The following is a 22679-nucleotide window of genomic DNA, read 5'->3' as shown; positions in this document are numbered from 1 at the left end:
CGCTCGCCAAATTTGGTGAGTTTTCGGGCATGTCAAGGCCCTCAAAATGGCGCTCAAAGAGGGAGAAGAATAATAATAAAAAGAAACGGAACGATTACAATAGGGCTTTCGCACTGGTCAGTGCTCGAGCCCTAATAATAATAATAATAATAATAATAAACATTACGATTACAATAGGGCTTTCGCACTGGTCAGTGCTCGAGCCCTAATAATTAACGCCCAACCAGGAGCTTGTCACTTCAAATAAAAATTGAAGAGCAGCACAAGTTGTGACAACATTTTGACTAATAAAATGTGTTTTTTTCTGCAAAGCAATTCAGCAGCTTTAGCTTAAGCAAAGAAAGTTTCACTTCAAGCACGACACACAAGAGTCATAAACATATACAGCATATAAGAACACACACACACACAGACCTCATTTATCACCGTTGTTTTCTACTGAAGCTTTAAATGGGAAATGTCGTCTTCTCCATTTGGGAATTTTCAGGCTGCACTCCCGTGACTCCACAGACATAAGAAGAAGATGAGAGCCTTGAAAGGAAAAAAACAGTAAATATAATAAAGACGCCGCCATGCTCTTATCAAGTGAAACTTTTAACATTATTATTATTATTATGATGTGCTCTTCAAAGCTACATTTTTTCTTCAATTTGTTTACCACCCTTGTCTCCATTTTGCTCCGAAAGCGTCCCCCCCATTGAAAGAAGACATGAGGAAGGTTCTTGGCAGACAGATAAAAGATGAATGAAGGAGGCAAGTTAGAATGATGGTTCAAGTATGAGGAACATAGACTGTGGCTGTGTTTGCTTATACTTCAATTAGTATACTGTGTACATATACATACTTCCAGAGAGCACCAATTTTGACATTGTAGTGTTGTCATACGCGCCCTGAACACCTCCCAAGGAGGGCATCCTGACCAGATGCCCTTTAAGGTCTATTCAATGGTTCTGGAGAGAAGGCTCCGCCAGATAGTTGAATATCAGATTGAGGAGAAGCAGCGTGGTTTTCGTCCTCTTGTGGAACCTTGGACCAACTCTAAACTCTTGGCAGGATCCTTGAGGTAGCTCGGGAGTTTGCCCAATCAGTGATTTGTGGACTTGGAGAAGGCATTGGACCGTGTTCCTCGAGGAATCCTATGAGACGTACTCCAGGAGTAAAAGGCACCAGATCGCCTAATTCAGGCGGTTTGCGCTGTGTGACCACTGTCAGAGCTTGGCCGGCTATAACTTGAACTTGTTTCTTTTTTTCAAATTTAGATTTAATTTTAATTAAAAAAGTCAACATATCCAATTTGGATAGGAGTTATTTTCAATAAATTCTTACGTAGGTAGAAATAGTGCCAGAACAGGCTGCCTCCAAACATGAAAATGAAAATTCAGATAAAGAAATTAGTATACAAAATTCTCAAGAATAAACATATAACATATAAAAAACCCACAGTGAGGCAGCATTTAGCCACTATGACCCCCACCTTTCCTTGTGAGGAAAAAGCGGGGTGCTGGAGCCTATCCCAGCTGTCTTCGGGCGAGAGGCGGGGTACACCCTGGACTGGTGGCCAGCCAATCACAGGGCACATATAGACAAACAACCATTCACACTCACATTCATACCTATGGACAATTTGGAGTGGCCAATTAACCTAGCATGTTTTTGGAATGTGGGAGGAAACCGGAGTACCCGGAGAAAACCCATGCATGCACGGGAAGAACATGCAAACTCCACACAGAGATGGCCGAGGGTGGAATTGAACCCTGGTCTCCTAGCTGTGAGGTCTGCGCGCTAAGCACTCGACCGCCTTGTCGCTGCATAGACTGTTGATATTTTTAAAAGAAGATTAAAAACACACCTTTTTAATCAGGCTTTTCACTAATATTTTAAACTTTTAAAAAATATTTTTAGTCCTATTTTATTTTTATGCAGTGTTTCCTCAGGGGGGGTCCTCCACATTGGGGGCTGTGTTGGGTCTGCTGAAGGGGTGCCATCCTTGGGTCCCTTCAACCCGGCCATCTGTCGAAGTCGGGGGGCCCGGTTGCTGGTCCCCCAATGGCACGGCCTGTGGCTCCTCCCAGTGTGGACGGCCCCAAAGGTGGCGTTTCCTTGATCCTCAGTGCCATGCCATGTCTCCCTACTATGTGTGATTGTGTGGATGTGTGTGTGTGTGTGTGTGTGTGGCGTGTGTGTGTGTCTAGTATGGGGGGTGGGAGGGAGGGGCTTTCTTAGTAATTGTTTTTCCCTTTTTATTGTGGTAATTGTTTTTAATTCTGTAAAGCACTTTGTGTTGCATGTCTTTGCAGGAAAAGTGCTCTACAAATAAAGTTGATTTGATTTGAAATAGTCCACAATAAAAGAAATGTTAAATTAAATAACTAGGGGTTTTGTAAAAGATTCAGATCCAAAGCAAGCATATGGAAATGCTCAACCAAGCAGGTGAGTGGAGGGGAGATTCAGGTGCCGCCGTGATCAGGTATCAGGTACGTGATTAGGTATCAGGTACGTGATCAGGTATCAGGTACGTGATCAGGTATCAGGTACGTGATCAGGTATCAGGTACGTGATCAGGTATCAGGTACGTGATTAGGTATCAGGTACGTGATCAGGTATCAGGTACGTGATCAGGTATCAGGTACGTGATCAGGACGCGACAAGGACCCAAGACCCAAGACCAAGGCCCTAAGGCAGGTAAGCAGGACAAATGTGCAGGCATCCTTAGTACAGCAAAGGACTGGTAACTGAGAGTCGATCTCAGAAGGCAATTTGAATCTCCAGAGGAGATTACAATTATCAACCTTCGACCAGACACCCAAACAACAAAGCAGGTTGCCTTGATAGAACTGACGGTACCCTGGGAGGAAAGGATGGAAGAAGCCCATGAACACAAGCTAGGCAAATATCATTCCCTCACTTTGAACTCTATTGACTGTTTACACTAAATAAAATAAAATAAAAACTTTGAGGCAAACACCGGGCACATCGTTTTTTCTGTCGGGTGTGAGGGACGGCAGTGCGTCTTTTCGAGTCGTGTCGGTCAACAGCGCCCCCTATTAGTGGCTCAGGGAAATGCTGTTTCCAGCAGGTGTGAGCATTTCCAATGCTGGTAGTAGCTTAGCTACTGTTGTTATTCTTACCACAATACTTTTACACACTTGATTGATTTCGTTCGTGTTTGCCTGACGTGCTCGGTGTCAAACACACGCGCCGACGTGCTAAAAAAAATATATATTTTGAAGCCATACATACATCCATTTTCGATAAGCTTATCCTCATTAGAGTTGCGCGTTGGTGCTGGAGCCTATCCCAGCTGACTTCGGGCGAGAGGCGGGGTACACCCTGGACTGGTCGCAAGCCAATCGCAGTGTTTTGAATCCAATGTCAATCTAATCAAATGTAACAACTTGCTGCCGACTGTGCAAATTTCACAGAGCATCTGTAATAGTTAAAAACATTGTTATCGAAGCTCACCTTAATGTGTTACAAAACGTTGTATGAAGCTTGAAATATTCAGTACATAATGAGCATACTGCTTCCGGTCTGTCGGCGGCTATACTGTATAACAGTTGTCATGATACGCATTGCAAAAAGGGAAGTTGCTTCCTTAGTTTTTATTTAGAAAGTCATGACCAGGGGCGTCTTGGCTAACAGCTACTATAAAGTCGCCGGACTGTATTTTGAAGGTCCCAACCGGAAACGCAGTATTTTGTAAGAGTTCAGAGCGCTGCAGAGAGAAGATGGCGGCGTTACGAGTCGTGGTGCTCTCCGGCAGTGGGAGAGCCCTCCTCGACACTGCGAAAACCATCAAGACCTCAAAGGTACACACACCGCAGAGCTTAGAAGTTACACGGTGCGTCTCAAGCGAAATTGCGATAATGTTACAGTGGGGCGCCCAGACTTCTAGCTAATGCTAGCCTGGTTAGCAACCGGCGGGGAAGACAAGGTCACCCACGTTATGACACATCTTTAGGACGCACCATACTAATGTGATATTAACTAATGTTGTATAATTAAATGAAGATCTTAATCGTCAACTAACAACTCTCTCATAAAAGACACCAATATGTAATATTTTCGGCTACCCATATCTCCCAATCGCACCGGGTAGCTGACTATTGATGTTCATTATCAATTAGCTTGGCATTAATCTTCTGTATCAGGTGATGCTGCATGCAGGGAAAGTGTTTCTTTGCGGCGATTATGCGTGTTTAGATCCCGACTTAAGGACACAGACTGGCACTTATCCTCAATACTTACAGGCTGCTCTCGTTGCTGTGCTAACTCTTTGAATGCTAACGGGTTAGCATGTCAAGGACTGAGAGGACTTCCGGCTAGCAGCCAGCCGCCTGTACGTGTGCGTCCGCGCTCTGTTTTTGAGACGTTTTGTGTGTTTTCTTAAAGCGTGGCGATTTAATTCCCATTTTAATGTTAAAGGATGTATATTGGCACATTATGGTAAATGATAGGGGTAATGACCGTTTCTGTTATTGAATAATAATGTGATCGTTGCGTTAATGATTAAACTTGTCAATATACTTTGATAGTCATTGGATTTTTTGTTGCCAGAAAGAATAACAGAAAGCAAAGATTGTGCCCCAGTTGTCATTTACATCATCATTATTGTGCATATTTTGTCGCAATGGCATTACTTGATGTATTCAGGAGTAGTATGGGATTGTCTTTGTGTTTTTACCCCCACGCAGGCCAACATGTCTTTCGCCAGCCTGCCTCGCAGCAAGAAGGTTGCCCTAACAACGCTCGGTGTGGTCACCGCTGGCGGGGCAGGACTGGCCATGATGCTGCACCAGTCCGTCAAAGCCTCAGACCTGGAGCTCCACCCACCCAACTACCCATGGAGCCATGCCGGACCCCTGTCGTCCCTGGACCATGCCAGGTTGAGCTGCACGGTCATGTGACGAGGGTTACAGGTCCACCCAAATGTGATGAATAACGTGTCATCCCCTTGTGTGCGCATGCAGCATTCGCCGTGGTTACCAGGTGTACAAGCAGGTGTGCTCAGCCTGTCACAGCATGGAGTACTTGGCCTTCAGGAACCTGGTGGGGGTGTCGCACACAGAGGATGAGGTCAAGGCCATCGCTGAGGAAGTGAGCTCTGGCTTGGTTCATTTTACGTCCATATAAACCGTGTCTGATGTTTTGGCAGTGCTCGTTACATGACTTCCTGTGTTTAGGTGGAGGTGGTGGACGGACCCGATGAGACCGGCGAGATGTTCACCCGACCAGGGAAGCCGTCCGACTACTTCCCCAAGCCATATCCCAACCCCGAGGCCGCCCGGGCGGCCAACAACGGCGCTCTCCCTCCAGACCTCAGTTACATCGTCAACGCCAGGTAACATGCCGAGCGTCAACAGGAATGTTTCAGAATGAATAAAGACCACCCACTGCTCCTCCCTCAGGCACGGAGGCGAGGACTACGTGTTCAGCCTCCTCACAGGCTACTGCGAACCCCCCGCAGGTGTGACGGTGAGGGAGGGGCTCTACTACAACCCCTATTTCCCTGGGCAGGCCATTGGTATGGCCCCGCCCATCTACAACGAGATTCTGGAGTATGACGATGGTAAGTCGTCATCATCAATGTCATGCACACGCGGAAACGCAACAGTCAAACGTTCCTGTTGCCCTAGGCACCCCCGCCACCATGAGCCAGGTTGCTAAGGACGTGTGCACCTTCCTGAGGTGGGCGGCGGAGCCGGAGCACGACCAGCGCAAACGCATGGGACTCAAGGTACACACAAACACAAACAGACACACAAGTGAATGAACTTGACACCTTGAATGACATGTTTCTTCTTTTTGTGGCGCAGCTGCTCATGGGGTCGGCCATCTTGGTTCCACTCATCTACTACATGAAGCGACACAGGTGGTCTGTGCTCAAGAGCAGGAAGATCGCCTACAGGCCACCCAAATAAGACACACAACCCCACCGTGTAAAGATTGAGGGTAGAGCTGGACACACACACACACACGCCTTTCTCAGTGTATTCCTCCAGAAACAACTTGTGAAGCGCTGAGGAGGATGCTTGTATGAAACAAGTTGTGCGCTTTAAAGTTTGGTTTTTCTTCTGGCGCCGGTCGACACGTGTCAACATCTGGTCGATTGATTGTCCGTTTAAGTACTCGACCATCATGTGAGGAGCAGACCTCCATTTTACTGTATAAAATAAATTATATAAAGGAAACTCGGTGTGTCAAACATTACTTTTTTTCAATTAAATTGATGGATGGCATGGTGTCTCTATGGATTCCTGATAGCAATCTCGGTGCCCTGACTAACTAGTGCACATGTAGAATCTCCATTTTACTCTTCCCTTCTGCCTGTCAAATGAAAATATACCCATTTAGTGCATTATGCATTTGTGCATTAGTTGAGCATTTTCAAATATAAACAAGTGACTGTATTGGGCTGAAAGCGATCATACATAGGTTAATGTCAGGTGTTTTTCAACTAATACATGATATGTATAAAAGGCTTAGCGCATAGAAAATGGATGGATGGATATTCACATAAATATCTTACCAATGATATTCACATAAATATCTTACCAATATCAATGAGTCATATTTACAAGTTCCGTCTACAGCCACTGAGTAGTTGCAAACAGCTGCTAAAAACAAATGCCGACACAAACATGAAAATGTGCTAAAAGTAGACTGAATAAAATAAAAGATGCATCACGTAACTAAATCAAATCAACTTTATTTGTAGAGCATGTTTCCTGCAAAGACATGCAACACAAAGTGCTTTACAGAATTAAAAACAATTGCCACAATTAAAAGGAAAAACAATTACTAAGAAAGCCCCTCCCTCCCACCCTCCATACTAGACACACACACAAACAATCACACACAGTAGGGAGACATGGCATGGCACTGAGGATCAAGGAAACGCCACCTTTGGGGCCGTCCACACTGGGAGGAGCCGCAGGCCGTGCCATCGGGGGACCAGCACCCGGGCCCCCCGACTCCGACAGACGGACGGACCCCCACATCAAAGGGAGGAACTCCCAGCCGGCCGGGTCGAAGGGACCCAAGGATGGATCAGCAGACCCGACACAGCCCCCAGTGTGGAGGACCCCCCGAGGAAATACTGGAGTTAAAAGCTAAAGACTAAGATCATAAAATAGAACAAAAAAGATAAAAACGTAATAAAAGTTTAAAAATATGAGTTAAAAGCCTGATTAAAAAGGTGTGTCTTTAATCTTTTTTTAAAAATATCAACTGTCTCTGCAGTCCTGAGGCTCTCCGGCAGGTTGTTCCACAGGTGGGGGCCATAGTGGCTAAATGCTGCCTCACCGTGGGTTTTTGTTCTGGGTTTTGGTATTGTTAAAAGGCCAGTGCCGGAGGACCACAGGGTCCGCGGGGGTTGATATGGTAAAAGCAGATCAGATAAATAAGAAGGTGCAAGGCCGTTAAGACATTTAAAAACCAGTAAGAGAATCTTAAAATCCATCCTGAAGCGGACGGGGGGCCAATGTAGCGACTTTAAAACTGGTGTAGACTAGACTTAATACGAGGGACTGAAACAGCAAAACTTATACATAAAACTTGATTGGTGTAGCTGCTGTCAAAACATGCAAAATATCAAATGACAACTAAATACATGACTTGGAACATTTTCCAAATGATTTTTAATAAAGACATGAACTTGTGAATGTATGAGCCCCTGGATGGTAGGCTGTGTATGCACATATATCACTTCTATAAAACGCTGTATAATAGTCTTAGGTAATGCAAATTACCAGTTGCATGTATTTTTTAAACTTAAGAGATGCGTGACGTCCGGCGTGGCGTCCTGACAGGGCCTCGCCCAGGGTGCAGGAGACGTCTTCTATTACAAAGCTGCGTCCTTTCTTTTGCTGTATCTGGATAAAGTTTAGACACCCCTGAGGTAAACTGTAGGAACCATATTTATGGTGCGTCAAGCGTCATATTCCTTGAAAGTATTTAGGAAAGACAAGCAAACAAACATAAATTAAGACGTTTAATCAGAACAAATACATAAACCCTTTTGAACAAAAACTCATTCATGAAAGCGTCACAGTGCATCAAAATAAAAGAGAATTTTTCAGTAAAAAACAAAACATGAATTACAATCAGTATTTTCAAGTTTCCTTCCATATGGTTTCATTTCGAAAAGCTAACGGTCACCGAAGGAACGTTAACTTCCTGTGACGGGAAAAACTTCCCAAATCGGCATTCAAAGCTACAATTTGTCTGAAACGACTCCTTTCCGATCCTAATCTACATTCTGTAAATGAATGCATCACTGGTTCACTTGACGTTGTTCCGCAAACATAATAGTCAGCTCAGCCGGACCAACTTCCTCGTCGTCTTGGAGGACTTGAGTTCACGTGATCTTCACAAATTAAACATGGCGAGGGAAGAAAAGATCTGAGACGCTGAAAAGTCACAATAAAAAGATCCCTCTTCAAAATAAATTCCTGCAAGGAGGTCCGTGAGGTGTCAAAGGCTGTGTCCTCACATCCCGACATCACATGACATTGTTCCTTGCACGCATCCACATGTGTGCGGACTGCTGGTCTCGGAGCATCTTTGACCCTGGTCAGTTTACATGAGGATGTAGCTCCGCCGCCCCCCGCGTCCAGGCTTCCTCGCCGGAGGTTTACTTGAGAATCAGGGTGGCCGCCGAGCCATCTTTCCTCTTCAGATACAGTCCGTGAGTGAGATGGTGCTCTCTCCTCAAGAAGGCATAGAAGTAATCCGACACCAGCAAGATCTGCAGGGAGGAGGACGTCAGCGGGCAGGGCTAAAACCATCACAGCCATTTTGAGGCTCAGAATGAACAGAACTTTGACGCCACTCGCTCTTTTCTACAATCATCACAGGTTAGTCATTGAAAACACCCTAAAGATCAAAAACTACAACACACAACACTCAAACAGGCCTGTTCAGAGCAGACTCTTTCCTGTTTGTCCCCCTCTACGGCAAATATGGCTAGTACGCTGCACCCGTGAAAAGCGGTCATACCTGAGCCAAGTTGAACAGCAGTGTGGTAGCGTAGTAAAAGTTGGCGTTGGCACTGCCGGCATAGATCCAGAGGTGCCAGAGGACCGGAAAGAGTGCCGAACAGGCCACCATGACGCAGGTAACCAGGAAGATGTTCCTCAGGACTGTGTGAACAAAAACAATTGCACTTTCATGACACCTGCTATGACTTTTAGAGACTTTCGCTTTACAGGAATAGGAACCTTTAAACTAGGGATGCCCAATAACATCAGCCGGCCGATACTGAGAGGCCTCAATACATAGCATTAGAGTATTTGTCTCATTTTGCATAAAACTGTGTTTTTGTGTGAAATGCACCACAGTAAAGGAAGAATCTTGTGTTCGTGACATGACAGTTTGAGGTGGCCTTAGGCCAATTTGCAGCCCACTGTGGTTTTGTTTTGTTGTTTTTTTTTTAAATCAATATTCTGAAATGAAAACTGAAAAAATTAACATGAAAGTCAAAATGTTAAGGGGAAAAAAAGTCGGACTAATGACAAATAATAAATGAAGTCAAAATATGTGAATAGAAGGTTGTAGTGGAATTTTTCATGCATGCACACACAGTTCAGTTACAAATGTGAAAATTGCAAAGAGTTCCTGGTGCTATATTTGTAAATAAATTATTATTTGTAAACCAACAACCCCTTTGTGTGTGTCCCTTTATGTCGCTATCGTTTAGATATTTGAGCTGTTACAAATGTAAAAGTAGGAGTGCTCCGATCAATCGGCATCGGCCGATATCAGTGAAAAACCGACTGATACTTGCTCAGAACAAGCATGTCTGCTGTGTGTGGGACTTCCTGTCTGCAAAACGCGCCTCAAAAATGTTCCTTAAAAAGCTTTAGATTGGTGGGGGGTTGGCAGGGTGTGGTGAGTTTGACGCTCACGATGTGATCATCCATCAGGCAATGGCTATAAAGCCCCGGTCCGAAGCCACTGTACTTGCGAGTGTGGGCAAAATTTGCACATTTAGTGCATGAGGTGGATAAACGTGCTGTTCATTCAAGTTTTCAGTTAATAATGTGACAAACTTGAAACGTCTTAGCATGCTTTGCTAAATATTAAAGTGGCCCTTGCATTCTTTCACTTGTCACTGTGTGGCCGTTGTTGGAAAAGGTTTGGACATCCCTGGTTTCAAGAAAAAGCCAATATGAAGTGCTGGACTACATCAGATATCAGCATGAAAGCCAATATTGAGCATCTCTGATAAGGTAGCAGGACAAACATGATATTTCAACTGCTGTATGAAACTCACATCTGTACAGATAACTCCACACAGGGAGGAAGGCCATGTAGAGGGCGCTGTCGCCCACCGTGGGGTAGGATTTGAAGATGGAGATGATCGCCAGCTGCATGAAGATGAGAAACACCGGATGCTCCCTGGAAGAGATGCACGCACACACACACACACACACACACGCAATGACGCTATGAGGGACAAAAACATCAAGACTTCCACGGCAGAGGGACCCACTTGAGCTTAATGGACATAGGGATGGTGTAGAAGAAGACAATCATCTGGAAGACGCAGAGGAATAAGAGGCGGAAGTGTTCAAACATCTCTGCGAAGAAATACCAGAAGAGGCCGATGTTGGGGGTCAAGTCTGGAACGGTGAGGCTGCAGCAAGACAAAACCACATTGTCACATGACCATCATCAGAGCGGTGGGACACGCCCGTCATGGTCAACAATGATCACATGACCAAGGCATTCATTTGTAATGGACCCTAACTTGAGCCCCGATCTGTTATAAATCTTTCCCTATAACATTTTCATCCATAAAAATATGGGCTATCCAATAACATCTGCTGGCCGATGTTGGCATAAAAATGACATTGAGTTATTTAATCTTAACATTTAAATCAGTCTTTATTAATTATGACATCATTACTCTTAAAGATCGGCCTACAAGCGGCATGGAAAAGTCCTCGGGTCGTCTGCTGCACCTGAAGGGGGTGCAGGTGTAAACCTGACACCCAAAATGAGCATCACCTGACAGGTTTGTTGATTCAGACTAAAGCCAAATCAAAGATTCTCACATGAAGCCGTAGACGGAGGGCACAAAGTCCCAGGAGCCCAGCAGGAAAAAGGAGAGGCAGATGATGACGAAGAGGCTGCCCAGGTACATGAAGGCGTACTGAGCGACAAACCACCAGAAGCTGACCCGCCGGATGTTGATAGGGATGAACTGGCGCTGGACACACACACACACACACACACACACACATATACAGTATTTTGTCAGTTGGCAGGTGGCGACCATGTTGGAGAATGTGAGCGGCCAACAAACCTGCATCAAGTAGAGCAGAGCGGCAGTGCACAGAGTCAGAGGGTAGATGCTCTGGTAAGTGGCCAGGGCCAAGAAGATGGCGCTGAGCAGGACATTTCCTGCCATGGGAAACAAAGAAAAATGCGTCAAGCTGACACAGTGGCGAAGAGGGGTGAAGATGTGACTTTACCTTTAATGGTGGACAGGATGAAGAGGGACACCACGGCGTTGTTCAGGCCACATGTGGACTTGGCAACGCAGGACAGGATGGTGAACGGGTTCAGCAGGTAGCTGCGGGTGGAAGTGTGTGTGTGTGGGAGGGGGGCATAGTCACTTCATTGGCTATGCCATCAACTGAGATGCAGTACTTACAACATGGCCACCTTCAGGGGGATGTAGTGCATCTCTTTGGGGCTACGGACCAGCTCGTGACAGTCGGGGGGGTAGCGGTCTGCTTCCAGGGCATATTTCTGCTTCCTGAACTGAACACATACTGTATACTGAGGAGGAAGTTGTGCTTACAAAGTTATGATACCAACACACACACACACGCATTACTTACTGGTGTCCAATAAATAAACTCAAGATTCAACACACGGTGAAATAGTCAAAGAATGGATTTTTTTTTTTCAATTATAATTTGAATAACATGCATGTGTATACATTTCAAACATGTTCTCACCACTTGCTTGTTGTAGTCCTGCGCGGCATAGTAGAGCGCCACCGCCACGATGCCGTCGGCCAGCTATGGAGAAGACACAAAGCGTCTTTGTCACTGACGAGCATCAAACGCCCCAAAAGCGGTAGCGTGGCTAAAGAGTTTAGCAACAATGTGTGGGGATAAATCACGATCATCATGATACGTGACAACCTAGCAAAGGCGTGGGTGTGCAAAGTGCACCTCGAGGACCATATGTGGCTCACAGGTCGCGTTTTGGTAACTATAAAAGGTACAAATACTGAATGAACACAAGAGGCTTATTATTAACTTAAATAGGAAATGGATGGATGAATTCATTTTCACTGCCTTTGCTGTCACATTAACCGTAATAGCCAAAATAATTACAGGTTCATGTCCATGATTATATGTTATTATCATTATATTTGATACTGTGATTGGTGCCAGGTCCAGAAAGGGCCATCACTGGGTCCGGCTCTTGATCGAGGGCCACCATTCGGTGATGGCTGATTAAAAGTTTATTATACCGTCTTTTTTTCCCTTTACTGGCTTGAAGTATGCAGACATTACTCACCATGAATGTTATCTCGGCATAGTCCACCAGGAAGTGGAAGAGGTAGATAATGAGAGGAGTCTATGGAGGGGAAAAAAAGACATTTGGACAAGTGCAAACTCGCAGTAAGGTTAAAACGCTCTAAACGCAGACATGACCCAAAACCTCACGATTTTTCTTTTTGCATTTGTTTCGTTCTTGCAGCTCAGTTGTGCATGTTTATTGAGTTTGTGTGATTTGGGTTTTTAATCATTTCTGTGTTTGGAGCATTTGGACATTACTGTAGGCCATAGCCATTCCATCGCTCAAAATGTTGGTAAAGATTCTATTCTCACCTCATGGAAAACATCTCCGGAATACGGCGAGACTCCCAAGTCAAGTAGAGCCAAACCTTCAATCACTGCAATCGCAATCACACAAAATGTTATGTCACTAAAGGATACTTTATCCCCTTACCGTTCTGACAGCCCTAATTTTCATGAGAATTTGGCTGGAGATGCAACCAACATCATTCCGGGACACGAGTATGACTGCAGGCTCAGTAAACACTAATGTTAGACCAGTCACACTGACACATGAAGCCAACTGCACAACAACCGAAAATTTGATAAGCTCGCCTCTTCTGACAAAAATCTCTCTGGCCAGTTTCATCCAATCTTCATGATAATGACACATTGGATAGCTAATGAAATTGAAAAATCGACGGTTGATAGGTGGGCTTATGTTCTGAAAGCACGGAAGTCCTGCATGTTTATTTTTGTCTTATTTTACCAACAATGACAACCAAACTATTTGAAAGACAAGTTAAAGTGTCAAGAATATTTTGACCACATCTAACTGATCACTGGGAAATGTGAAACAGCATGAGGTAAAGAGGCGGCACGACGGTCGAGTGGTTAGCGCACAGACCTCACAGTTAGGAGACCAGGGTTCAATTCCACCCTCGGCCATCTCTATGTGGAGTTTGCATGTTCTCCCCGTGCATGCGTGGGTTTTCTCCAGGTACTCCGGTTTCCTCCAACATTCCAAAAACATGATTGGCTGGTTAATTGGTTAATTGGCGACCCCAAATTGTCCATAGGTATGAATGTGAGTGTGAATGGTTGTTTGTCTATATGTGCCCTGTGATTGGCTAGCGACCAGTCCAGGGTGTACCCCGCCTCTCGCCAGAAAGCAGCTGGGATAGACCCCCCTGTGACCCTCGTGAAGAAAAAGCAGTAGAAAAGTATGAATGTATTATTTATGAATGTGAGTGTGAATGGTTGTTTGTGTATATGTGCCCTGTGATTGGCTGGCCACCAGTCCAGGGTGTAGAAAATGAATGAATGAGGTAAAGACTCATGGCCATTTTGTAGTCCACACCTCTGTGCCTGTTGTTTTTAAAGCACATGCATATGGGCAAACCTAAAAATAATCACTTTTTCATCGTAATCGAACTCAATGTCAGTGACATTGACACATATTGCGCATATGGGGGATAAAACTTTAGCTTGTTAACTTTTGGAAGAACCCAAATCCATCCCCCTACGCCATATAGTTCCAGGACAGCTTCACATTTATGACCTTTCAGTCGAAAAGTAAATGTAAGTAAAAAACATTTTCTATATGTTGTAAGAATGGAAATTGTCACCTATATCGGTTTTTGACTCACAGTATTATATGATGCACATTTAAAGCTGTTAGGTAGTGTAGTTTTGGTGGACTAGTATATGATTGCAAAATACATTGTAGCAAAAACCTTCTCGCAGAAGGTAATGGCGCACGACACAAAAACACCTTAGACCTTAATATCACAGTGTCTTTCCATTTGACTGTGTGGATGCTAACAGTACGCTAACACCGCAGCGAGTTAGTGGTCAGACCGGTTTGACACACCGCCGGCCGGGCAACATCACAATGGAGGAAATCGGGATGACAAAAAAAGCTACTCACCTCTTTTCCAGGCCGTTAACGGAGACACAACTTCCACCCTCTCGGCGATTAAATCTGCAACAGACGACCTAAAAAGAAGTGCTCTGACGGTGACAGCCACGATCAGCAGCATAGTCAATGGCGCCGCCATCTTGGCATCTCCACCCTTGCACGGGCATGCTGGGAAGTGAAGTCTTGTAATGAACTCTCGCTTATGCTAAACCATAAACGCACAAACAAAGCTGTGTTTTTTAATTATTCCGCGTAAATTTGTCTTAAGTTGTTTCATTGTCAATTTCATTGACTCCATACGATAAAACCTCCATATTTAAGCACATAACCAACGAGTGCGGAACAATAGTGTGAGCTGATGTTTTCAGGGGGACATATTAGGTGTCGGGATCAAAACACATTCGACGAAGCCATCGCAGTTAGCTGTATTACGACACTGACAGTTTGTTGGTAATTGTATTGTATTGTATTTCATTTCCCGCCGGTTCATTGTGTTGTGTAGGCTCAAAAAGTCATTGCTAGCGGTTCTTCTTTGTGCATCTGCATTGACACGCACAAAAAGCAAGTGCGGTCGTCCGGAACCCGTCGCTTTCATTTTGGTCGTGCCTGGAGGAGCCATGGCGGGTTTAGAGCTGTTATATTCGTGCTGTGGTGGAAACATCTCTTGTCCCCAAGACGCCATCGTGTGTCTCGTTCACTGGGAAGTCATCAAAAGCGGATACAAGTGCGTTGGCTCCGGGGAAGAGGTGAGCAACGTCATGTAACTGGCTTTAACATGCTGCTGTATTAACACCTGAAATTGTATTAAGGTGGTAGGTTTTCCCACCTGCCTTTGGATAAAATGATAAGGCTAGTTAACATTTTAATTTGTAAATGTCCAAAGAAACAAAATGTGACTAGTGTAACTAGTGAGCTTCAGTCCAGCTTCAGAAAATGATAGCACTTACTCAGCAGATTGTGCTTACGGCCACTAGAGGGTGTATTTGCGTCGTACGCAAGCACTTGCAGACTTTCATGTTCTTTTGAGCACGCTTGTCTGTTTTGTGTGGCAGCCTCGAAGCAGCGACAAGAAGTCCGAGCTGTTGCCGTCTGACTGGAGCAGCAGTAAGGTGGAGTACACGCTCAGGTACACGTCGGAACTCGGAGACGTCCAGCTGCTACTCAAAGCGCTGCTGGTGGACTCTGCCCTTATCTTCAACCTGATGGTAGGACACCACATGACCTCACTTCCCGCGTCTTTGCATTTGAGATGTGTCACTGCTTAAGTGCTCTCATTGTGTTTGTATCTCATTGTGTCTCATTTTTGGTCCCTTTGTGTCTCATCCTTTTGTCTAGTTTTTTTTTTATTTTGCATCATCATGCGTTTTATTTTTGTGTCATCATTATGTCTCCTTGTCATTGTGGTGTCTCATTTTATGTTTCTATTTTTTATTTTCCGTTCTGTGTCTCATCATTTTTGTTTCTCATTGTCGTATCTTATCTGATGTGTCTCATTTTTTGCATCATGTGTCATTTGATTCTAATTTTTGTGTCCCAATTTTATGTGTCTCATTTGTTGTTTCTCATTTCCATTGTGGTGTCTCATCTCATGCGTCTGTTGATCCTATCGTGTCTCTTTTTTGTGCCAATCTGCATCTCCTTTTTGTGTCCCATCATTGTGTATTTTTTAATTTCAAATGTTTGTGTCTCATTTGTGCATCTGTTTTTTTTCCTTATCATTTTTGTTTCCCATTTTGGTGTCTCATCTCATTATGTCTCATTTTTATTTTTCATTTTTCTGTCAATGTGTGTCCCATTTATGAAACTAATTTTCTTTTCTAATTTACTTTCTCATTGTGGTGTCTCATGCCAAAAGATCTAATTTTGTGTCAATGTGTATCTCATTTGTGGGCCTCATTTATGGAACTAATTTTTTTCCTCATTGCGGTGTCTCATCACATTATGTCTCATTTTTTATTTCTCATTTTTGTGTCAGTGTGTATCATCGTTGTGTATTGTATGTTTTTCACATTTTTTCTATGTTTGTGTCTCATTTGTGCTTGTCTCATCTCATTGTGTCATTTTTTGTGTGCCTCATTTATGGAATTATTTTTTTTCCTCATTTTGGTGTCTCATCGCATTTATGTCTGATTTGTGTGTCCCAATTATGGAACTAATTTTCTTTTCCTCATTGTGGTGTCTCATTTTTTATTTCTCATTTTTGTGTCAGTGTGTATCATCGTTGTGTATCGTATTTTTTTTTCACATTTTTTTTCTATGTTTGTGTCTCATCTCATTGTGTCTCATTTTTTGTGTGCCTCATTTATGGAATTAATTTTTTTCCTCATTTTGGTGTCTCATCGCATTATGTCTGATTTGTGTGTCCCAATTATGGAACTAATTTTCTTTTCCTCATTGTGGTGTCTCATTTTTCATTTCTCATTTTTGTGTCAGTGTGTATCATCATTGTGTATCGTATTTTTTCTATGTTTGTGTCTCATTTGTGCATGTCTCATCTCATATTTCTCATTTTTGTGTCGATGTGTGCCTCATTGATGGAATTAATTTTTTTCCTCTTTTTGGTGTCTCATCGCATTATGTCTCATTTTTGTGTCAATGTGTATCTCATTTGTGTGTCTCAATTATGGAACTAATTTTCTTTTCCTCATTGTGGTGTCTCATTTTTTTCACTCATTTTTATGTCAGTGTGTCTCCTTTTATGAAACACATTTTTTTCTCATTGCGGTGTCTCTTTGCATTATGTCTCACTTTTTATTTCTCGTTTTTGTGACAATGTGTATCTCATTTGTGTGTCTCATTTATGGAACTGTTTTTTTTCTCATTGTGGTGTCTCATCTCATGTTTAATGTTGGCATCTAATTGTGTCTCTTTTTTGTACCAATTTGTCAATTGAGTCTCGACATTGATCTCATTGTGTTTGAAGAACCGCAGCACACAGCAGGGGTCCGACCTGATCGTCAACCTCAACGAGCATGTGGACAAGGACCACTTGCAGACGTTTGACAGGTAGGTGGGTGCCACCAACACTGGATGCCATGTGCACGGTCCACCTGTGAAAATGAGAAGGCGCTACAGTGCGTCAGTGCGATTGATTTATTGTTGTATTTTAGAGTCTACAAGGACGCCGGCAGCCTGGCAGCAAAGGTCAGCAGTCAGCTGCTGCCGTCGCAGGGAAAGCCAACACAAGCCCAGACGGAGCGGAGCAGGCGGACGCAGCGAGAGGCCGATGACGGCAACGACGACCCTCTCCGTGTCTCCGGCAGGCACCCCCGCCACGGAGCACAGACTCACTGGTCAGGAGTTGGGTACAAACTGTGAAAAGGCTTTGTTGTGCGTTCCTGCTGGTGACAACCCCAGCGTGTGTTTCTTTCAGGCCTGATGCCGTGGCGCCGCCTTTCTCCGTGGGAGGGGCGGATCTAGATCCATTGGGGTGAGTCCACCAGCTGATGACCTTGCTTTGATACTTCCATCACTTCAATAAGTACACTGTGCACTTATGTAGTTTCTGAGTGTGCAAAGTTTTTGACAACAGTACTAGACTGCATTACACTGTAAGTACACTTAGTGAAGTGTACTGTACAGTCTTGAGTACTGACAATGCATGAATGCACTTAAGCACTGAAAATGCTAAGTGCACCATTTGACACATGCTAACAGAACCATCCTGACCTTCTAGCAGGTCTGGTGCCGGAGGTGGGATGCTAGTAGACCCGCTGAGGTTGGGTTACCCTCGCTCCGGTTTCGACCCGTCCAGCGGAATCCCGGACATCTTGCCCCCAGGAGCGGTCCCCCCAGGTGCCCGCTTTGACCCGTTTGGCCCAATCGGACGCCACAGACCCGGGTGAGACACACAGACAGGTCGGCCCCTTTCGGAATTCTCTCATTTCATTTTGGCTCACAAAAGGTTCCTTGTGTTCTTCAGGCCGGATCCAGACCACATGCCCCCCCCAGGCTATGACGACATGTTCATGTAGTGCCCCCTGCCGTTTTTCCAGAGTGCCACGCACTCATTGCTTCCTGTTCATTAGCCAATCAGAGCTTTTCTCCTCATGGACTGATTGTCATCTTCTACTTCTGAAGGATTTGTGATGAAAACATGGCAACGCTGCAACACTTTGTTTCGCTTCAACCACAAAAAAAACTTTATTTTGCTTTGGATTTTTTTTATGTATTTGTTTTAGATTTAGAATAAATTGTAAAAGTTGTTGCAGCTGTGGTGTTTTAATAGTCACACATTCAGAGTAATAGATTACTTTGTCTTGGTAACCTAGCAACAAGGTGGTGAGTCCATGACCAAAAGTTAAAAGTCATATTTCAAGCTTCTACCAGAAGCTGCAGGATGATGGATGAGACTCTGCTCTTGACCTGAGAACCGCATGACGATCCACTGGGATGTCGTCCTCTGCAGAGGACGGCAGGCACGCCTGCACCTCACAAGGTCTTTGTGTCATGTGAGAGGACGTGCTCTAAAAATAGATCGTTCTGCTGCAGCACAACAGAGATTGATCGTCAGCGTCTTGGTGGTCAAGGTCTTCTGGACGTGTCATGTGACTCCACCCCTTTTAATCCATCTATCGACAAATCTAGCCACTTTTTCTAGCGTCGTCACAGAGTGTTTTGGTATTTGGGGACTCAAAAGTGAAAGCACGTATTGTTCTGCATTTTGTGTCGTCACTGAGCAACAGCGGGTACTGTTGACAGCTTCCGAGCCAACTAATTCATGTCAAAGATACATATGTGATGTTATATGTTCTATTCTATATCCATTCAAAATTAAGTGGCTAGTCAGCATTTTGCTACATGACAAAACACGTCACGTCAGGCTTTCCATAGCATTTGTAAGCCTAAAAGCTTGACAACTGTTTTTCCTAGCTTGTTTCCCATCAATACATTGAGGTAAATATAACAGTTGAACCTATTTGACATCCTATTACAGCATTGAGGTTGTTAAATTAATTTAAACTGACCTTTAGAGACCAAAACATGAGCTTTTGGAACAGAGCCACTCTACCCGACACCGCCATTTTGGGGAAGTCATATCCAGTCACATGACCGCCAAGCTGAATAAGGCAAAAGGAAAAACTCAAACATTTTGTCACCTTTTTAAAATTTCATTCTACAATCATCACCAGAGCTTGTTTACACACCCAAGATGGCCGCCATCAGGTTTCTACGACAGGTCGGCATCTTAGCTTTAGCATGTTTAGCTAGCCTGCGTCCGCTTTCTGCTCACCAACAAATAAAACATGTTAATGAGATTCCACAATTACTCTCACAAAAACATTTCTTTAAAAGAAAGAATAAAAATGTTTTTAGTTGCAATGTATCATGGGTAGGTTGCCAGTGTTGCCAGATGTATCATCATTATTGTACATGTATCATAATTTCACCTTCAGTACATTCATTCATTTTTTCCCGCTTTTTCCTCACGAGGGTTGCCGGGGTGCTGGAGCCTATCCCAGCTGTCTTTGGGTGAGAGGCGGGGTACACCCTGGATTGGTGGCCAGCCAATCACAGGGCACATATAGACAAACAACCATTCACACTCACATTCATACCTATGGACAATTTGGAGTCGCCAATTAACCTAGCATGGTTTTTGGAATGTGGGAGGAAACCGGAGTACCCGGAGTAAACCCACGCATGCACGGGGAGAACATCCACACAGAGATGGCCGAAGGTGGAATTGAACCCTGGTCTCCTAGCTGTGAGGTCTGCACGCTAACCACTCGACCGCCGTGTCGCCCTCAGTACAATCAATAATGAAAAATAAACACAATATAGGGTCATATGACACCTTCAATACGTGGTTATTAGCAAACGCCAAATCGGGTATGTATGGGAATGTTCCTCAAAAGAAGATAGGTTTAAGCTTCTGGTACGATAATTTGCCAGCTGGCAACACTGAGCGGGTTCCATGGATGGAGGAAATGGTCAGTTTTAGGCATTCTGTGCACTCCAGCTCCTCCGTTTACAGACTGTTTGACTTCAATTAAGAACATCCACCATAAAAACTGTGTGTGTTTACATTGCTCTTGCCTATGCAGCTCTCTATACACAAACATTTAGTTAATGAAGACACGTTACAGTGTGTTTACTCGTTATTAAGGCTTAATGTACTCAGACATGAACGACACGTTTACATATCAATGTAGTCTTAAAGTACGCTGCGTGTAGTTAAAGGTTACTTCCTTCATTCTAGCAGCTGACTCACATGCTGGCTCATCTTCTCAGCGGTTGTCCTTCCTTGTCTCTGTATTGCTGGTGAAGGTCATGACCTGCAAAGGAGTTATGTTGCGCCGTGATTGGATGGCTCAGTCTGTTAGCCAATGAGGAGGCGAATCTCGATTGTGCTTTGTTTAGCATCCTCCGTGGCCTTCCTAAGCCGTCTCACTCGCCGACATCGCCCGGTTCGGGAATCCCGGATTGGGTGTTACGAGAAAACTCTTCCCCCATGGCTGTCACCTCCGCGTCCTCCCCCGTGGCCAGCTGCTTCATCCTCAGGTTGATGGAGCCGTATGTCCTCTTGGGTCGTACAAAGGCGGCGTGGCGCCGGTACATGTGTCCCCGGCAGACGGACGCCATGAGGAGCACGGAGAGGAACATCCCGCCCAGCGTGAGCAGGCCCAGGCCAGCGATGATGCACTTGTCCAGGTGGGAGCCCAGCTGGGCGTAGTACATCTCCAGCTGCTCCATCTGGCGGGCCGACACAGAGTCCGGGTCCACTTTGGCCTCCCGGGGGACGGTGTAGGCGATCACCACCAGAACAATGCCGCTCAGGAGCAGCACAAGGGCCACCAGGAAACCAGAGTCACCGGATGGGTTGTCATGGCGACAGAATTCAGTCGGATCCTGACCTTCGTCGTGGCCGACCTCCTCGTCGCATGAGCGAGGAGCGAGCTCCTGATGGAAGCAAAGAACGACGTCAGCTTTACTTCTGCCGCATTCTACTGAAGAAGAAGAAGAAGAAGACGGTCTACCTTGCAGCTTCCTGAGGTGGAGGGAGGGCAGCTGGTCGCCCCCTGCTGGTGAAGCGCCTCATCGTCTGGTTGGTACGAAGCGTTCTGGAAGCCCCCGGTGGGGCTGCGCAGCTCTTGGAGCTCTACGGTGTTGAGGGACGAGTCCATGAACGTCAGATCATGACGTCGCTCGTCGTCCTCCCGTCATCATGTCCTCACTGAACGTCATCACCACCAGAGAAGGTAAACAGGAAGTTACATGGACTCCAGCTTTGCAAACTTTCATGTCATTATACAGTGGATGCCTTCTTTTTACATTTGCATAAGAACAATTACAATATGCAATATGATTGCTTGTACACTTAAAAAGCTTTTATGATGACCAAAGTTTGACCCTGGAACAGATTATGTCTATTCCCATCTTGTTTAGTTCTTAGCTTTTACTATTTCACACTTGAGGTATATTAAAATGTGACTTAAAGCTTTAACGGCGGCCACGTATTGACCTTGGAACAGGTTATTTTTATTTCTAACATCTTTTGTTTTTTACGATTTCCTATTTTGTAGTGATTAGCTTTTTTTTACATTTGTATGACACTTCTGAATGTTAAAATGTGACTTAAAATATTGCCTGCACACTTCATGAAGCCACAGCTTGACCCAGTAACGGATCATTTCTACTGATACAGTTGTCCCTTTGCCCCACATTGCCTGTGCATCACAAAGCTTTAACGGTCGACATAGTTTGACTCTGGAACAGATTATTTCTATTTACATGCTCAAAGACGACCGCTTGTCACCTGTCACGCGCACAGCGGCAAGTGACAACGTGCGCGCGACCTCGTAGCGGCAAGCACATCCCTTCGCGCGCGTGCGTGCGTGCGATGCGGCGGGCCGCGCCTGGCGAGCACGGAGTGACTTGGTACGGACCGACAGTCCGGGAAAGACGGCAGATAAGCGGGGCCGAAGGAGAAGAACGCGTGGCGGTCAGACGAAGAGATTCAGACAGCCTCAATCACACGATGAATGACTGATGTGATCGTGAGCATTAATCGACATACACGAAGACGTCAATCATCGATGAGGAGGAAGAGGAGGGCTTACCTGGCGGTGCCGCGACCTCGCGGGGGACTGGAGTGATGGAGACTGAAGGATGCAAGAGGGGACCGGAGTGGAACGGACATGCGCAAAGCAGCTGCTGGCAGATGACCGCTAGAGGGCGTCGCTCTGGGGAAAATCACATTCACTATTGGAGGTACAGTATTCATTCAAAAA

General features: G+C 44.9%; 4 protein-coding genes across 8 annotated transcripts; 2 read left to right on the top strand and 2 right to left on the bottom strand.

The window, feature by feature from the left end:
• The first annotated feature begins 3642 nt into the window (after positions 1-3642).
• Positions 3643-6239, top strand: LOC131106409 (cytochrome c1, heme protein, mitochondrial). The gene is made up of 7 exons (XM_058055455.1): positions 3643-3809; positions 4695-4885; positions 4971-5097; positions 5184-5341; positions 5409-5569; positions 5637-5737; positions 5817-6239. Exons 1-7 carry the CDS (start codon positions 3729-3731, stop codon positions 5919-5921), a joined length of 924 nt encoding a protein of 307 aa, XP_057911438.1. The 5' UTR covers positions 3643-3728; the 3' UTR covers positions 5922-6239.
• A 1741-nt stretch (positions 6240-7980) lies between these two features.
• Positions 7981-14620, bottom strand: pigu (phosphatidylinositol glycan anchor biosynthesis, class U). 2 transcript variants are annotated; one of them, XM_058055520.1, is made up of 12 exons: positions 14455-14620; positions 12858-12922; positions 12544-12603; positions 11973-12035; positions 11663-11772; positions 11481-11581; positions 11312-11409; positions 11061-11215; positions 10496-10639; positions 10277-10401; positions 9001-9143; positions 7981-8749 (listed from the first exon to the last, which is right to left on the bottom strand). In XM_058055520.1, exons 1-12 carry the CDS (start codon positions 14582-14584, stop codon positions 8636-8638), a joined length of 1308 nt encoding a protein of 435 aa, XP_057911503.1. In that variant the 5' UTR covers positions 14585-14620; the 3' UTR covers positions 7981-8635. The 2 variants fall into 2 exon arrangements, with proteins under 2 accessions (XP_057911503.1, XP_057911504.1); XM_058055521.1 differs by lacking the exon at positions 12858-12922 and having other exon boundaries at positions 14455-14575.
• A 177-nt stretch (positions 14621-14797) lies between these two features.
• Positions 14798-18655, top strand: psmf1 (proteasome inhibitor subunit 1). Of its 2 annotated transcripts, none has more exons than XM_058055530.1 (7): positions 14798-15191; positions 15498-15650; positions 17369-17451; positions 17556-17738; positions 17819-17875; positions 18122-18286; positions 18368-18655. In XM_058055530.1, the coding sequence occupies exons 1-7, from the start codon at positions 15063-15065 to the stop codon at positions 18417-18419; spliced, it is 822 nt and encodes a 273-aa protein (XP_057911513.1). In that variant the 5' UTR covers positions 14798-15062; the 3' UTR covers positions 18420-18655. The 2 variants fall into 2 exon arrangements, with proteins under 2 accessions (XP_057911513.1, XP_057911514.1); XM_058055531.1 differs by having other exon boundaries at positions 14799-15191; positions 18125-18286.
• On the bottom strand, positions 16504-22567 carry tmem74b (transmembrane protein 74B). 3 transcript variants are annotated; one of them, XR_009120077.1, is made up of 4 exons: positions 22509-22567; positions 21426-21622; positions 19413-21348; positions 16504-17495 (listed from the first exon to the last, which is right to left on the bottom strand). XR_009120077.1 is itself a non-coding variant. In XM_058055533.1 (3 exons), exons 2-3 carry the CDS (start codon positions 21570-21572, stop codon positions 20836-20838), a joined length of 660 nt encoding a protein of 219 aa, XP_057911516.1. In that variant the 5' UTR covers positions 21573-21622; positions 22509-22567; the 3' UTR covers positions 18575-20835. The 3 variants fall into 3 exon arrangements, 1 of the variants encoding a protein (XP_057911516.1); XR_009120078.1 differs by lacking the exon at positions 16504-17495 and having other exon boundaries at positions 18575-19505; positions 19593-21348; XM_058055533.1 differs by lacking the exon at positions 16504-17495 and having other exon boundaries at positions 18575-21348.
• Between the last annotated feature and the right edge of the window lie 112 nt (positions 22568-22679).

This window comes from Doryrhamphus excisus, chromosome 18, assembly GCF_030265055.1.
Source record: "Doryrhamphus excisus isolate RoL2022-K1 chromosome 18, RoL_Dexc_1.0, whole genome shotgun sequence".
NCBI classification, from domain to species: domain Eukaryota; kingdom Metazoa; phylum Chordata; class Actinopteri; order Syngnathiformes; family Syngnathidae; genus Doryrhamphus; species Doryrhamphus excisus.
Note: the sequence above shows the minus strand (reverse complement) of the source record. Positions and strands in the feature narration are given on the sequence as shown.

Bases quoted from the DNA above. Each gene is read 5' to 3' on its own strand.
- LOC131106409 (XM_058055455.1), top strand. From the start codon at position 3,729: ATGGCGGCGTTACGAGTCGTGGTGCTCTCCGGCAGTGGGAGAGCCCTC. The intron at 3,810-4,694 runs GTACACACACCG...ACCCCCACGCAG, and splicing joins AAACCATCAAGACCTCAAAG to GCCAACATGTCTTTCGCCAG. The intron at 5,570-5,636 runs GTAAGTCGTCAT...CTGTTGCCCTAG, and splicing joins GATTCTGGAGTATGACGATG to GCACCCCCGCCACCATGAGC.
- pigu (XM_058055520.1), bottom strand. From the start codon at position 14,584: ATGGCGGCGCCATTGACTATGCTGCTGATCGTGGCTGTCACCGTCAGA. The intron at 11,773-11,972 runs GTGAGAACATGT...GTATGTGTTCAG, and splicing joins AGGACTACAACAAGCAAGTG to TTCAGGAAGCAGAAATATGC. The intron at 10,640-11,060 runs GTGAGAATCTTT...GTCTTGCTGCAG, and splicing joins CCCTCCGTCTACGGCTTCAT to CCTCACCGTTCCAGACTTGA.
- psmf1 (XM_058055530.1), top strand. From the start codon at position 15,063: ATGGCGGGTTTAGAGCTGTTATATTCGTGCTGTGGTGGAAACATCTCT. The intron at 15,192-15,497 runs GTGAGCAACGTC...TTTGTGTGGCAG, and splicing joins GCGTTGGCTCCGGGGAAGAG to CCTCGAAGCAGCGACAAGAA. The intron at 17,876-18,121 runs GTGAGTCCACCA...CTGACCTTCTAG, and splicing joins GCGGATCTAGATCCATTGGG to CAGGTCTGGTGCCGGAGGTG.
- tmem74b (XM_058055533.1), bottom strand. From the start codon at position 21,572: ATGGACTCGTCCCTCAACACCGTAGAGCTCCAAGAGCTGCGCAGCCCC. The intron at 21,349-21,425 runs GTAGACCGTCTT...TGCTTCCATCAG, and splicing joins CCACCTCAGGAAGCTGCAAG to GAGCTCGCTCCTCGCTCATG.